The sequence below is a fragment of the Triturus cristatus genome, chromosome 7, assembly GCF_964204655.1.
Source record: "Triturus cristatus chromosome 7, aTriCri1.1, whole genome shotgun sequence".
NCBI lineage: Eukaryota > Metazoa > Chordata > Amphibia > Caudata > Salamandridae > Triturus > Triturus cristatus.
In genome coordinates this window covers 409,792,386-409,809,864 of record NC_140590.1, presented here as the reverse complement: position 1 = coordinate 409,809,864, position 17,479 = coordinate 409,792,386, and the positions used below count along the sequence as shown (strand labels likewise).

The window sequence follows — 17,479 nt, the reverse complement described above, 5'->3', positions numbered from 1 at the left end:
CTCTCGTAAAAAGCATGAACTGATTCTTTCGCTTCCTGTTGTGTTCGATCTATCTTTACCCAGTCTGTCTCTTTTGCAGGTACTTTACTCTTCAGGTATACCATCACCTGATCATACTTCCTCATTACCTCTGGATCTGGTGCCCCTGTTCTTGGGTCTCTTGGATATTCCTCAGTAGGCCAACTCACAACTATTTTACATTCAGTCCACAAGTCTGCTGGAACAATTATATCAAACAGACTATTCAGGTCAACCCACAGCACTTTTGACAATTTCACAAACCTATCTACCTGCCTATACCACTCGACGGGCTTTTCTCTCAATCAAGGGAAATCATTTGTGAATGATAAAATATCCTGTCTAGTCCATGGAACATGTACATATCCTCCTCCAGGTATTTCTCTCATAGGATAATTATCCACTGGTTTCTCCTTTTCTCTCACTGGAAATGCTGAATAAGTTGTTCTATCTTCAGCCTCATCTCTTTTCTTGTACCACCTATCCTTCCACTTTTCTACATCACCCCATCTTCGCAATAATGCTACCATTTCCTTAATCTGTCCTGTTCTACCAGTAGCATTCAAATTTTCAAGATCCTTCTCTGTAAAATCCATCCTGTAAGTTCTTTGTAAAGCTTTTACTTTATCAATGTCAACTCCCTGTTCATTTGTTATTGCTCTTAGCCTGTCATGTGTATTTCTTGCTCTCCAGGTAACACTCTTGCACATAAACATTAGTTCACCATCATGATGACTCTTCAGAATCTCTGTTGGAACTGTTCCTGTGACAAGCTCTTCTAGTTCTACACGTAACTTAGCTACATCAATTACTTGTGAATCTTTATCCTTTTTCTGTAGAACCTTCATCCAATCATTCAAATCATCAACTGTTATTTCAGCAGTGTTTCTCACTGGAACCACTCTCTTTTGCGGTTCTAAAATTGGCATCCCTGAACAACTAGCTTCACTAGCATCCAGTATTTCACTACATGTGTCATGTCTTGATTGTCTCAGGTCACTTCTTTCTGCTCTTTTGCCTGAATCTCCTGAAGGACCAACTGAATTTGTCAGATTATTCCCAACATATGGAATCACCAGTCCATTCTCACCTGCTCTCTGTTTGTCAAACACAGGCATAACTGGACCTATTGTTACAGGCACCGTAACAGCTTCCAGATTCTTCGTTAACTCCCTAATCTTCTCTGTCAACTCTGTTGTAGTTCTGGCTAATTGTCTGGCATTCTTATCAAGGTAATGATCACTCCTTACCTCAGGTGTCTCATTTTCCGTCTCACTAACACACACTGTATCTCTTATCGGAGAAACAACTGGTGTACTTTTGTCCGGTTCTGGTCTATATGGAGGTGGTCTTTTGTAAATCATGTCATTCAAGACCTCATCCTCATATTCATTAACTCCATATTTTCTTATTTCTGACTCAGGAACCCTTTCTGCTCCTCCTTCAACTGTTCTCATCGGATATAATCCCTCTGACATACTAACATCTCGCCACCTTTTCATTCGATCATGATGAGTCTCACGATCATGTCTCCTCCCAAACATATACCTATAGTACCCTCCAGATCTTTGTTTTTCTCTCTCATGTACTTCCTCTTCCCATTCCACTAAAGCCTCGAACTGTGTAGGTCTCGGTTTCGGGTCAAGACATAGCATCTTTTCCCGTAAATTTCTCAACACAGCCAGATTAAATGAACCATGTTCTGGAAATGCTAGAACACCATCTTCTTTAGTATACCTAACCCAATTCTCCAACCATATACAGGTATGAAACCCATGTCTTGCAGCCATGAAGGATGCAGGTGTTTTCGGTGGAGGCAACAACTCACCCTCTCTTGTTTTAACATTTTTATCCTTGCTAAACCACTTTTTAATTTTACCAAAAAATGTCTCCTTCTTTTTCTCTTCTTGGTAATACATTTTAGCGTTTACAAAGAACTCTCTACTCTTTCCGTATTATAAATATACAATACGATTTTTCAACCAATTGCAACGCGACTCACACTAACGCACCAATCCTGGAACGTTTACGTCACTAAATAACCCTTCCAATCTTTGCGCGGCTCACACTAACGCACCAATCCTAGCGCGAGCACTATTCTGATCTACCATCCAATCAGAGCGCGGTCTTTCTGACGTCAACAGTCACTGCAGTTTGTCTCCTGTCTTCTGTGACTCGTCTACCCCTCCTTTACAAAATCTTTTCAGTAGACTTCGTGTCAAAATTTCTACAAAATCTATTAGTTACAACATAAAAACATCTCCATTGTCTGCTTCGCTAACCACAGAATAGTAAAAGAGAGTCTATTTCATAAGAAACCTTTCATTGACACAGTAGCACTTCTTCTACTCTGCCCTACTAACATACATTCATTAACTGTTTCCTCTAGGACTTGTCCAAAGAGTCTTACAATCAACTAAATGTACAAACATTCACGCACATTCATACAAGGAAATATAGTACGTACACACAGAATCCTGCTTCCCGAGAACAGACAATCTGCTCCACTACAGAATTATAACATACACCAACTAAGCAAGCTTTCTTTGCCCAGTTCTTCAAATTAGCTCAGAGAATACCTATTACTCCTCCCGCAATAAGCTTTAACGGAAATCCTTACGGATCCCTGGGACTTAAGACCAGAGTTTCACAGATAACCTTCACTATCATACACACTCCATATATACCAGAAATATCTAATAGTAACATACGACGATGTCACTGATTCCGAACCCAGACAATGTGACGCGCAACTTCAATTGTCACACGTTATTCCTTACAATTCCGTCTTTCCCGAGAGCAGCATATACTTCCCTCTGCCCTACTACGGAACTGCTACAGCTTCCAAGTTCCAGAAGCACTACATATAACTCAACATTACGACTCCAACATATAGTATTAGTACATATACCAACATGAACCAATAATCAATAATCATTAAAAACAATCTTATCAGATCAAGACAATCATCAAAAACCATCAATCTCTGCTACCAGGAAATTGATAGAGATCAGGGTGTGTATAATATTCCCACTACCACGGATAAAGTAATCTCACAGTTACACGCACATGCATACATCATACGCTAGGGCCCATTTCACTAACATACGCTCAAATACTCTACCAGCAATAAACCTGTGGAAGGAAAACTCCTAAACACCCTGCATCTATACCGAGGTCGATAAGACCTGGTTTTTGTGACTGTCCTTAAGCATAATCTATACAATATATACAACAATAATCAATAATGCAAACCCAATAATTGACAAGAAAGAATATCCAACACCATGTTTTAAAATTATATTGCTTTATCTAAAATTAGTCAAAGAAAAATCAATCAGAATAAATCATTTCTCATAGTTACCTATTCTAGCTAAATGTCAGAACGGGTCAGGACAAGTCTCTCGGTAAATGTCTCTCAAGACGAAGTCCCTTCAGCATCAATCCTCAGCAACGCAGATTCGGTACGCGGCAAAGGCAAAATGGCAAGTGGCAAAAACCCTCTCTAGGCTAACATTTCTTATAGTTTCTAAACAATAGAAAGATACATTGGGAACATAGAAAAAACTGTAATGTCCGCCGGACTTGCTGAGCAGAGCGAGAAGGAAAGGATGTAACATCGCTACATTTGAGAATCTCCGCTCAGGAAAAGTACACATAATGAAAACTACGGAACAGGAACCAAGAAAATAAAACATGTATCATATTAGTTCTACTTTTCCTCGGCAATCGAACCACAGTTCAGAGCTTCTCTCTAAGGCTCCTTTGTTTCCCAAGGCTGCCAAGGATACTTTCATTTCACTTGGAGATTTCCCAAAAACTGCTGCTGTCCTCATGGAAAGTTTTTCAAACAAGCAAGCAAGGACCATGGTCAGTTAGCTTCAAGACCATTTCCAGCAGGGGTCTCCCTCGTCACAGTTTTCATATTATAAATCACAGCCAGGCTCACAAGTCGGCCATCTTTTCTTAGGCCAACATAGGCCTCAATAGACCATCTTAATTAAAAGAGACAAAAACAACGTTACCACAGCATAGTGATTAAACAGTGTTAACCCCACTAATACCCTTATGTGTATGCATTTATCTAGCACTTGCAACATAGAAAAGCATTAATTCGGAAAGCGTTTTGTGCTCAAAAATAAACAGCACATAGCAACGTTTAAACATGAAAACACGCACGTTATTTTTTAAAACAGCACATTCATGCACACCCACGTGTAACTCTCTCTTGTTAGGACAAACAAATTGATTAATATAAACGCACTTGCACAAGACAAATAATTAATTATTAATTATTAATAAATTAGTACAACGAATAGACATGCCAGAGCTTCAAAAGCCACTGAATTTTCAAACTGAAAACTCTGCTCCAGCACCATCACCATTGATAGAGTCCCCAGAGTGCCACAAGCGCAACTGCACACTGTAACTATAACTACTGCTTCCCAGGTGGTCAAAGCAACATTGAGCGCATCTTTTACCTTCCTCACCTGTGTATAGGGGGGTGGAGGGCTCCCCACAGCCAGGAAGCAGAGGCAGGATAGAGAAGAAGGGCTGGCTCCCACATTGGCCGGTGGAGTTCACTGGGCATGAGAGAGCAGGTTGTGGTTGTGGGGGCCTTGAGGCTCGCTCACGGCCACCACCGTGAAATCTGCCAGGTACCCATAAATGAAAATAAAGACCAAAAGAAAAAGGATTGGCAAACACAACCGCTCATAAAGTAATCATAGCTCGAGCCAGGTAGCACCCTATAATGCTCTGTGAGGCTTAGTCTGCCTATATAGTTGTGATACTGGTGTACCCAGGATGGCAGGGGCATCACCATCAAATTAGAGGAGAACTGTGAGGGGCTACACATGTTGCAGCAGCCCACACAGAAGAAATGTATAAACTGACCCTATTTCTGGGGTCAGGAAATGCATGACCTCAAGACTGTGTAACCTTTATTTTAACCATTTCTAAGACTGTAACTTCCTATTTATAGCCTGTGAGTGCAGGGACTCTGACGGGTTGATTTATGGATGAAGTGTATGTGGCCTAAATGGGTATAAGAAAGACTCTGACACATGTTAAGTTGATTGTAAATGTTTTATTGAAAGTTAATTGCTGACAGTGATATTTGATAAACTTTGCAATAGTTTCTTGAGAATAAGGATTGTATTTAAACATGGATCCTGATTTTGTGATATGATGGTGATTTGTCAACATGTGATCATTGGCCCTATAATGTGATAACCCCATGAGAAAGCCAATAGGCTTCAGTTATATTCTAAAGAGGTGATACCTTGACAAAGGCAATAGGCGTCCTTTATTTTTAATGTGGTGACCCTGTGACAAAGCCAATAGGCCAATAGGCTTGCCCTATATATTGAAACGGTGGTCTCTTGACAAATTTAATCGGATTACCATATGAATTTATGTGGTGACTCCATGACAATGTCAATAGGCCTGCCTTATTCGAAAGTGATATCCCATGTATAATGATGTTCTATCTGGCATATGTGGGGCAAGGGGTTCTGTGATTTTGGGGGTTATGAACATTAGGGGGTCAAATGCGATTTTAGAGTGTCACCAAAGGAATTACAACCTACTTGATGTATATATTTGTAAATGAATGCATAGTATTTGATAGTGTGTGTGCAATCAATGTACTTTTCTTATTTCAAATAAAGATCACTGATTTGACAAACATTTATTGAGTGTTGTTAATGCTTGCCAGTGAATGGCGATTACTAGCACACACCACCTCCCCTGAATAGGTCTTGCTTCGCTGCCCTGAGAGAGTCAAGTCCCCCTTTTTTTTATAACGTTTTTTATTTTTTCAGAATCAAAATGATCATATCATCTTACAGAGGTAAATTACGTATTAATACATATCGTCACACTCTTCAATTAACAAAAGAAAAACGAGAAAGAAAAATGCACTAGAACCAAAGAGAGAAAAATAGCTAATAGTAATGCCGGTATCAAAAGCCTTCGTCTACCACAATCAACCCTTCATGCTCTGAATGAATTACATCCATTGAAGTTTGAACCAGATCTTAACCACTTTTATAACTCTTCTGGGTTCAAATCTTTAGCTATTGCCATTTCACACTCATACCTTTGTCGAAGTAGTGACTGAAATTCAGCAACTCTATTGGTATTACATCCACCCATGCCCTTGCAATGCATAAGCGCGCACTAGCTGTTATGACTGATTTCAGGGATTTAAGACTATGATTGTCCCCACCCTGTAGGCCAATTATTATCTCTTTGTTATTTAGGCTAAAGTTTTTTAGGGCTGGACATTCAATAAACATATGTGTGATGTCTGCAACATAAAGATTACATATTGGGCAATATACACAAGATGAATTCATAGGGTATGTTCATTTGGAAATACAGTCCGATGTATAATAAAGCATATATACAGTTTTAAATTTTTGCGTTTTGAGATTCACAGAATTTATTGCCTGATCAAGTGTTTCCTGTGCCTTTTGTATTTCTGATCCTGTTATTGTAGTTGCTAATCATTGGATCCTTGTTGCCGCTATCTGCGCACTATCATCTTCACTATGCGACATAAGCTCCCGATAAAATGTACCTATGCCGCATATTGAAGATTGATAGAGTAATGTGTAAACTGCAGAGATCTCTTGGTAGTTGTTAAATTCGCAGTTGTGGATGAGATAGTCCCTGACCTGGAGATATTTCAAAAATTATCTTTGTGTTAGACAAAATGTTTCCTGTGGTGCAGCAAAGATCATACTCACTGACTATCAAATAAATAGCGCAGATTTTGTAGTCCCCTATCTCCCCAGGCTTGCCCCACATTGTCATGAAAGATATTGGGAAAAGTGGATTACCCCATAATGGAGTGAGCGTGTGTATAGTTGGCAGGGAAAACATAGTACATATTACACGCCAAACTTGAACCACATCCTGAATCACCTTAAATCTTAACCTTTTGAAATAATTAGGGTCTGTAAGCTTATGCATTGCATATCTAATATCTGGTCCTAATGCTAATTGATAGCCATCTGTGCACTTCCTCAAGTTATCCCCATTCAATAATCGCCGAATTCGGCCTATGAATGCAGCCCAAAAATACAATTCGAAATCTGGCAGTTTGAGTCCTCCCTGCTCATATGGCAATTTCAGGTACCTCATTGCCCATCTGGCTTCCTATGACCCCATAAAAAACTCCCTATAACTCCTTCAAGTCACATAAAAAACACATCTTGGGCCAGATGTACGACTGTTTTTGCATGCGCAAACGGGTTTGCGAACCCGTTTGCGCATGCAAAAACAGAATGAGCCATGTACAAAGCCTATTTTGCAAGTCGCAATTTTTTTGCGACTCGCTAAATAGGTTTTGTAACTTGCTATTAGGAAGGGGCATTCCCTTCCTAATAGCGAGCGCAAGCCCATTTATGAATGTTTTGTGCAAATTACCACCCTCTTCAAGAGGATGGTAATGCACTCGCAAAAGGGAAAGGGTCCCAAGGGGACCCCTTCCCCTTTGCAAATTAAGGGTAAAATGTTTTTTAAGGACAGGCAGTGGTCCCAGGGACCACTACCTGCCCTTAAAAAACTAAAATGAAAATGTTTCATTTTTTTCTTTTTTTAAATGCATTTAGGGGCTGCATTAAAAAAAAACCTGCTTTATTTAAAAGCAGTCCCAGACATGGTGGTCTGCTGAGCCCAGTAGGCCACCAGACCTGGGAGGGCCTGCCATTCCCAATGGGGTCACAAATTGCGAGAGGCTCATTAATATTCATGAGCCTCTCAATTTGCGACCCGATTGGGAATCTCAAACAGTGTGATACACACTGTTGTACATTCAAAATAATGCCTTGCAAATTGCGTGTCACCCAAAAAATCGTGGGTATATTTGGGCCCTGTGCTGGTTCCTTGATATTATTCACCGATAAGAGGGTAGTCATCTGATATAGGAGGGCTGCCCAGTAATACATCATAATATTAGGAACTGCGAGGCCTCCCCTTTCCTGGGGCAGTGCTAAATATTTGAGTCCATGACACAGTTAAAGTCCCCCATTACTATGAGTTCCCCTTCCCAATCCACCAGCTCCAAGTTAAGAAAATTGAATATATCTGGTTTGTCAAAGTATGGGCCGTAAACCACACAAATAGAATACCTTTGTGTATTGATCATCAACTGTGTGATAGCCCATCTCCCTCTGCTGTCTGTGGAGGTTTTAACTATTTTGACTGCCAGATTTCTATATTTCATTAGAGCCACCCCTCGTATCGAAATTGTCTGGGACGTGCAGGCTATTTTCTCATAACCTAACTGGTCCAATACTTACCAATATCTATGTGCTAGGTGATTTTCTGTCAAGCCTAGTATACAGGGTTTATAAATTTCCAATTCCTCCCGAATTAACTGTCTTTTGTGGTTTTGATTTAGTTCAGCTACATTTCGACACATAAATCTCGGCTCTGATATTGTGTGGTTTTTAAATTTCCGTAAGAAATTTTCCTAACATCATTTGTCTGACTATGTCCCAACCTTACTAAAATTATAGTGCTTCTTGTGTATGCTTTCTGATAATTCTGACTCATTAACCCCATCTTCCCTAAAAGTGCATAAGTGATAATTTCTGTTCCTAGCAAAACTCCCCCCCCTTCCCCAGTCCCTCCCCCGTATCTTGAGAAGGAATCACCTACCCTGAAACCTACCAGCTGGTGTAGCATTCTTCTGGGAATGCCCCCTCCCGGCCCTCCACCCCTGTGCGCCCCCCACCCCTCACCCCCCATACGTGCTAGCCAAGAAAAAAGGAGAAACACAAAATCACCATAGAAAAAGAAGTGTCATTAGCTAAAAATCTTGTCGCTCAAGTAGTAGCCCTTGTATTATTATGCCACTGCCTCAGAACTTTAGAGGCTTCTGTTTCAGACTGGAATATTTGCTGACGTCCATCTTTTATAACTTTGAGACATGCACGCTCTTGCAAAAACACCTGTGCCCCAACTCCCTTGAATGGGTCTCTGAGATGGTGCATCTTTCAACGTCAGACCATTGTTGCCTTGCATAAATCTGACCGAGTCCATATAGACTTCAATTCGACCATTAGCGGTGCCCCTGGACGTGCCTTGAAGTGGGTAGCTTATCTCAGCAAAAAACTGCCCACAAAAATAAGAATAGAACAAGGGTGTACTTGACCCCTCTCCTTTAGCACGAGTGGCAGTCTATGCGCTCTTCGGATCTACGAGTCCATGTCCCAATCCGACAATTCTGGGAGTGCCGTCTGTAACAAATTCACTACAAAAGATCTTGCGTCATGTCAAGTGCTCCAATGGGGTTCATTGTTCCCAGTACGGAAACAGTTGTGAACCTATTACTTGTGCTGGCCTCATATCCTGCCCAATTAATAACCAAACTTCTTACAGGGGTTAGCTGCGGATGTTGGGCCCTACTTAGCTGCCACCCAGTGAAACCTAACTTACTCAGATATTTCTGAAAACTAGACTGGTATGACTTTTGTGGTCTTCACAAGGTTGTTTTTTTACTCAAACCCCGCTTTAAATATCAGACTTTGGCTAAGAACACACATTTTCCTCACATTGCTGTGAATGGAAGTTCCAGAATCCACGAGGTTCAACAAATGTCATACTATTCAACATTCCAACATCTCCTGATTAAAATAGTCCCCCTCTTGTGTGGGTGGGCCTCGCACCCATCACTGGAAAAGGTCTAAAATGTAACATGGGCAGATCAAATGTTTTCACTCAAAACTGACCCTTTCTTCGCAATTTGGGTAGCTGTGGATTTTGGACCCTAGCTTAGCTGGCACCCAGGGAAACCTGCCAAACCCAGACATTTTTGAGAACTACACACATGGGGGAGTCCAGGGTGGTGTTCCTCATATTGACTCACACCATTTTCTAAGCCACAATGCAGTAGCGATTTCTCAATAGCGGTGTGCCAGGGTAGTGACCCACCACCTTGCTCTGTCACTAACTGCTTTATCTTTTACTACTTTTACATGAAGACAAATTATCTCATAAATTGTTTGTTTGAATGTAAAACCTGTGATGTCAGGTTGACAGCAGAAGAGGGCTCCACTGGCTGTACTATATTGTCTATGTGCCAGGTAGTGGCTGTTACTGCCCATCCTCACACAGTCACAATACATATCTGACATGATGCACTAGCCTCATGCAGTGCAGTATGTTAGTTATTGTATGAAAAAAGAGGAAACAGAACCAAGGCACCAAAACCGGACCTCCCTCTTTGTCCCAATATGCATAATAAATGTATCTTGCCTTGTGCACAAACACGCTCCGGACTGCTGCCAGCGCGCTCTTGAATTGATTCATTCAACTTCCAAATATCTTCTTGCCAACTTGCAGAAATTCCCGGGTCAATCACATGCCTTGAGTCTAATTACACGCCGAAGAACACGGACTGTCAACGGCTTTACTCCGGTTTTTACTCCCGTCCATACAACGCCTTGGGAATTCTCCTCCCCTTCGTGCCCTTACCAACACGGACGCTCTCCTGAATCTTGGGCTCATCGACCATCTGTGCAGGTCTTGGATTCTATCACTACGGTCCCGCGTAATCATACGTGCTCGCACTTACCTCGTCCTGATGATGATCTTGACTCACTAAGATCGAAACGCCGTCGACCTCAATTTCAAAGTTCCCTTTAAATTGCTTAAACCAATTGGGTTCTTTTGATCTGCTTGTCAATGCGATGAAATGTTTTTATTGTCACTAAGCACTTCACTTCACGCACCCTCACTTTTGTATGTGTGAGCACTGTATATACAATATACACTGTCGCAAAATGAGAAAATGGTAGGAATGGAAGCGACTCCATTTTATGATGTTGAATAAAATGTGATGCCTTCCTCTACTCTCTTGTGTCCTTGCATACGTTTTCTAATTGAGTTCTACGTATTAGCAAACCATTGAATTGTTTTTCCAAATCAATAACTGTAGCTCCGCTACATGAGGATCCCTGACCTCACCAGACCATTGTCCTTGTGAACTATCTTCTACCCCAGGTCACATTTGTGAGGGGTTCCCTTGTTCTCCATACATATTGTGCACAAACACAGCACCTGCTGCTCCAACCGAAGCAACCGAAAGGTCAGAACAATCCAACACACACACGTGGAGTGCACTGCAATATCAAAGCTCAATGTATGTATCAGTCCAATCACTTATATGTGCTCCAAAAATCTTTGTTTCTTTGATGACAACACTGGAGAGCCAACATGTTTCGTTCACGCCGTGAACTTCATCAGGGCCAATTTTCTTGGTGATAAAAAAAACATGAAAGGAGAGAGTAAAGTTCTTGTTTCTTTTTTCTTATGCCTCCTCCCTGTCCCATTAAGGGATATATATTTCCAAGTAGTATCAAGGGTCCTAATAGAATCCATCTGAACTCCATTTTATAATGTGGTGGCATGATCACCAGGAACGGCCTCCTGCAAAGTGTGTAGAGAAAAGGGCTGGGTGAATTTTTCCGAAGGACACACTCTTTTTTGTTAGTGGTGGACGGCACTTGCTGCGTTTTACTCTGTGGAATTCCGTGGAGATACATAAAAATCCATGAGATTCTGCAGAGTTCTGTCCACACTAATTACACACACATAGCCTAAATTTTGACAGAACACACATTCATCTGTTTATCTTACATAAATACACAGCTTGAGTAGTATAAAACACATACAACTTAATTTTTGTCTCTAGTCATCATGAAAGGTGCCTGGTTGGGTACATATGTGTTTTCCATGGTGGTGATGGTGACCTGGAGGCATCCGTTTCAACTATGAACAAATGGTACAATTCAAGACAAAATAAGTGAAGCTTTAGCAGCCAGGTGGCAGTTTGAAGAATAAAGGGTCACCCTTGGACTGCGCTTTGCAGATTACTAATCCTATGCACACGGTGTGTATAAGCACTCACCCAGGCAAATGTACCAGTGTGTCATCGGGTGCCTAGAAGCCTGTTCCAGTTCAAACATAGCTAGATCAGAAACCGACCAGTTCCCACTCTATTCCCACACTCATTGCAGATAGGTTCTGCGAGACCTATCAAAACTCTATCCATGTCGTTATAGTCTGAGATAGCTCAGAGGGTGAAGCACCTGTTTTCAAACCAGATGCCTAAACTTGTAGACTAAAAGTTGAGTAAGAAAGCTCAGTAGGCTAACATGTTTGATTTTATATAGACAGTATGGCGCAGGAGACTACATAATGATTTTGGATGCAAGACATTTCATAATGTTGTTTCTGTCTTTCACAAACTCGATGCAATTCAGCCTTGTCCTATACGCAGTGACCAGGGTGCCTCAATTGTCGACTTTGATAATAAAATATTTGAACAGTGATATAGTCATTTACAAATAATGTATGCACAATGTTTTTGGATTAGTCATTTACATGTTGTCCTGAAATTTGAAAGTGTTTTGATTACTGCATACTTTGTTCTAGCCCTTTTCTCCCCCTTGTCATTTTCCCTACGGCTAGCAAGTACATTCTTTGCATGTAGGGGTCCCTATTTTTCCCAAATCCGGCACTGTTAGGACCACTGCCTGGATGGAGAGGCAACCTTCCCCTTTTCGTCTTCCTGATTCTGGGAACCCTTCCCTATCTGCTTCCTGTAGAAAGAAAACTGTTGCTGCTGGTGCTGCTGACCAGACCTTTGGGATGGCTGATGAAAAGAAGACTTATGAAAGGAGGAGCGTGAGCCAGCAGCACTTCCACTCTGGAGAAAGGATGAGAATGTTTATTTTCCTTAGAGATTCTGTGTTATTTCTTCCCCACATCAGCATCGAATAACCTAGGACTCTCAAAAGGCATCAGTAAGGTGAGCACCTTTTGGGCTGCACCAGTGTGCCATTCCTGTAAAAAGAGGTCTCGTCTAGCATAGATGACTCCACCTCCAGCAAGTGCACAGTCTCAGACAATGTCAAAGGAAATGTTAGACAGAAATTCCACTTGCTTCTTCATAGACACAAGATGATCCGAACACTCTGAGGACTCCTGAACAGCCTAGAAGAGTCATTTAAAATCTGAAAGAAGAGACATAAGTACTATAAATTCCACTCCTTGATGCAATCTTAGTACTTGTATAAGATTTTTTCAATGTAGACTCAATCTTTTTTCCGTCTGATCCTTAATAATGCTCTCTTCCTCCATGGAAGTCCTACCCATTAGACTGGTGACCAATAAGTCCATTGTTACAGCTTCAGACATAGATTTACCCACCTACTCCAAAGGATACAAACAAGACACAAACCTAGGAAAATACATCTTGTCTGCATCCTTCCACTCTCTTTTCACAAAATCAGACACGTGTTGATGAATAGGGAGACCTAAAGGCTTTGGTTGATGGAACTGCCCACAGACCAGTTCAAAAGAAATGCTAGGCATGTCCTCCAGAGGATATCTTATATGAAGGCATACCCTTGTAAAAATTTCAGGTAACAACTCCTTATATTAAAAAAATAGATTGAAATATATTAAATTATGTGAGATCAAATGGCAGAAATCCAATCAGAAGAACTGGAGATATGCAATGTTAAAGATTTAAGTGAAAATAGTGCCTAAAAGCACAAAGCGCCAACTGTGGTTATCTGGTCGAGCCGGAACGAGACAAGTCACTAGTTCACGCTGACCATGATGGAGTGTGGACCAGATACAGTGACCATGTTAGGCCTGCTGAAAAAAGTAACTTAATTTTGGGCTGCGGACTGTTGCGAGATCCCACGTGGAGGATGCATCACGCAGCGGCAGTTCCGATACGTTGTGGGTTGCAGTGCAAATTCCGGCATCGAGCATGCATCATTCAGTGGTGATTCTTGGGAGCTGCAGGGCTGCGATGCGAGGTCCTGCATCGAGGATGTGTCGTGCAGTGACACTTCAGAGGAGCTGCGGGCTGCAATGCCAGGTCCTTCATCGAGGAGGCATCACACAGCGGTGGTTATGATGAGGAGCCATGAGGCGATGAAACACACTGCGTCAGGTCTGCTTGGACCACAACTGGGCTGGTGGAGCACATTCGGTCCCACTTCCAAAGGTCCAGGACAAAGGTGGCACCACTTGGGAGGCAAAACTCACAGCAGACAGAGTGCAGATGCTGGGTTTAAGGTGGTTGGAGCCTTTTCTGTCCCTGAGACTCTTACCAGGAAGCCTGACAACTAGCCCTTGGAGTCACTCTAATGCTCCGGGGTTCACAGTGCAGGTCCAGTCCTTTTCCCTCAGACAGCAGTGCTGCATGTCAGCAGACTAGCAGGGCAGCAGAGTATCAGTCCTTCTTTTAGCAGAGTGGCACAGCCCTCCTTCTGAGGTCCAGAAGTGTACTGAAGAATTGGGTCTAATCGTTCAATATTTATAGTTGGTATCAGCTTTTAAGTGTGAGATGCTTTTAGAGTTTTCCACTCCCAAAAGTAAATAGAATGTTCTTCCTCCCTGCACTGGCCATAGTTTGTATGCAGGCACAAAAGACTAGTGTGAAACTGCCGGAGCTCTGATAGCTCAAATAGCACTTGTTTGCGAAAGCGAAAGAGGTGATGGAACATGTACTAAAAATGTCTCCTGAAGCCAAATTTTTTTATTTGTGCCGTAACAATATTACTAACACTGTCTAGATACCAAATGGTTTTCCAGTTGGCTGAGTCAAGGTTGGGAGCAAAGCCAATAGCAGAGGAGAAATGAGGGACTGCCCCATTGAACCTATACTGTTCAGTGGAATGAACCAACATTTGAATGGCGCTCTATATGACCAATGACTGAAGTGCGCTGAATTAGAGCCCATTTTCTGTAAGTAAGATTATGTAGTATTAGAACATTGGAATGTTGGGAGCTCCATTGAAAACAATGGAGTGCTCCGGGCTTATAATGGCTGGTATAAGCCCGGAGCGCCAACATTCCAATGTTTCTTTGTTCACAGCTCTGGCTGTGAACAAAGGCTTCAGGGAGCCTGAGGGGATTTGAATCCCCTCCCGCTCCCAGAAGGCTTTGTTTTATTTGTTAGAACATTCTGCCCTCTAGTGGCAGAATGTTCTAATAGCCTTATAGCCCTTCGTAGCAGGGCTATACCGGCTTTTAAAGCCCCTCTGCATTGTTAAAGTCCCTCGCCTTCGGCTCGGGCCTTTAACGCTGCAGCGGGTCTTTAACAGCCGGTATAGCCCGCTACGGCGGGCTATAAGGCTATATTATCTCTTATTTTTGTGAAAACATGAGGCTGAAAAAACAGTTTAAAGCTGTCTTAAGGCCAGGCCTAAAAAGGAGTCACTGCCATGGAAACGATTCTACCAATTAGAAGGATTATGATTCATTTCAGTCATAGCTCAAGCCCCTTTGAGCTATAACTTGCATAAAACCCCAGTAGGTTTTTAACTGTGAACAGTGTCAATAACACAGAGCTTCTGCAGAAAACAGCTTCATTAATAACCGTATTTAAGCATTTTGTGAGAACTGAAAAAGATGAGGCGGATTCTTTCAACGCTAGGTAAAATAATGTTAAATTTCTCTGCTTTCTTCCAGATGCTGTTGAATGTGTGAAATGCTTGGATCATCAGTGGTCAAATGAAGTCCGTGATAAGTGCATCCCTAAACCCCTATTGTTTCTTTCCTACCATGAGCCTCTGGGAGCAGCGCTTGTGATTGTCTGTGCCATCTTCTCAGCCATCACCTTATCAGCACTGTGCATTTTGGTGAGGCACAGGGACACTCCAATCGTCAGAGCGAATAATCGAGCCCTCAGTTTTCTTCTTCTGGTTTCCCTCCTCCTTTGCTTCCTTTGTTCCATCATATTTATTGGAGAACCAAAACGAGTGACCTGTGTGCTTCGCCAGGTCGTTTTCAGCATTGTGTTTACCATCTGCATCTCCACCATTTTGGCAAAGACCATCACTGTAGTCATTGCTTTCAACGCTACAAGACCTGGGAGTATATTCAGAAAGTGGGTGAATCCAAAATTTCCATTCTACCTCCTTCTGCTGTGTTCACTTCCCCAGGTCGTCATATGCATTGTCTGGTTGGTACTTTCACCCCCCTTTGTGGACCTAAACATGAAAAATGAAATTGGTACGATAACCATTGAGTGCAACGAAGGTTCCTTTGTACTTTTCTATGGCGCACTGGGGTACTTGGGGCTGTTGTCGAGTATCAGCTTTGTGGTTGCGTTTATAGCAAGGAAGTTACCTGACAGTTTCAATGAAGCCAAAATGATCACTTTCAGCATGCTGGTGTTCTGCAGTGTTTGGATTTTGTTCATCCCCACCTATCTGAGCACCAGAGGAAAATATATTGTAGCAGAGGAAATATTTGCAATCCAAGCATCCAGTGCTGGGCTCCTTTGCTGTATATTTTTCCCCAAAATGTATACCATTCTTCTGAAGCCCGAGAGGAACTCCAAGGAGCATTTAATAAAGAAAACCAGACTTGACCATGGTTAGCTGCCACAAATACTGTGGGGCTTATTTACAATCCCCTTGCGCCGCCGGTGGTCACTTTTAAAATGGGAAAAAGTGACCCACTGGTGGCGCAAGTGGCTTGTAAATAAGTCCCTGTGGTGCAGCACAACTGTTGATTGTGATTGTTGAGATACATTCATTCCAGCAGGACAAAGTAGATTCATACTTAGGATCACATCAAATGATAGCACATAAATATATTTTAAGCAACACGTCAAAGAACTGATGCCCAGCCATATATATGACTTGGTTCTTCCTGATTTGTTATGATAGAATATACTCACATAGTACAAACAGCATTCTAATAAGATGAGTCATTCCTATGCTCAGAAAAACATTGTTCCTATGCCAACTGAAGAGAAATTTCTTAACTGCAGAAACAAATGTTTAGGCTTAATAGTGGCACAGGTATGGGATCTGATAGACATGAACAGCAGTAGAACAACTAGGGAGAATGGAATGCGCCTTTTTCCCACCAGCGCCTATTAACATCAACGTATATGTCATACTGTCTTAGGCATGGTTTTAGTATGTACATATAGCAAAAATGGGGGAGTAACCTGCTCAAAATGGGTTCATAAAAGGAAATTCGGGTGATTGTGCCCCCAGTTTTAGTTCTCCATGACATAATTATGGGTAATTAAGTGCATGGGACACTTTATGGCAGTTATTGGCCTCATTGCAAGCATTCCAGTCGAAGGACCAGGGCACGAGTCGGGGGACCACGCAGGTGGACGGTATCCCCCCACTTATTTTACAGGGTGGACGCCTACCCTCTGCTCAAGCTAGATCATCTAAGGTGCAAATACGCTACCTATCAAAGTTCTGCTTTTCCCTCTGCAGTGTCCATGACTGGGAGGCTGGGATGGAACGGGATATATTGCTATTGGGGGGCCAGGCACACAGCGCCTTTTGAGTTCAAAGGGCTTCAGCCCCTCCTTCCTCTCCACCCCCTCCCCCCAAGCGTGGGCTGAGACAGCTTTCTGGGCACACACACAGCCGCACCCAAGTACTTCACA

At 42.1% G+C, this 17,479-nt stretch overlaps 1 protein-coding gene across 1 annotated transcript in view; it reads left to right on the top strand.

Moving 5' to 3' along the window:
- The window catches only part of LOC146809810 (extracellular calcium-sensing receptor-like), a 111,586-nt gene extending 95,144 nt beyond the window's left edge, over nt 1-16,442 (top strand). The window contains exon 7 of the mRNA XM_085614904.1: nt 15,529-16,442. Within this exon, the coding sequence (XP_085471030.1) occupies nt 15,529-16,442 (914 nt within the window). The remainder of the gene's footprint in view (nt 1-15,528) is intronic.
- Nucleotides 16,443-17,479: the final 1,037 nt, after the last annotated feature.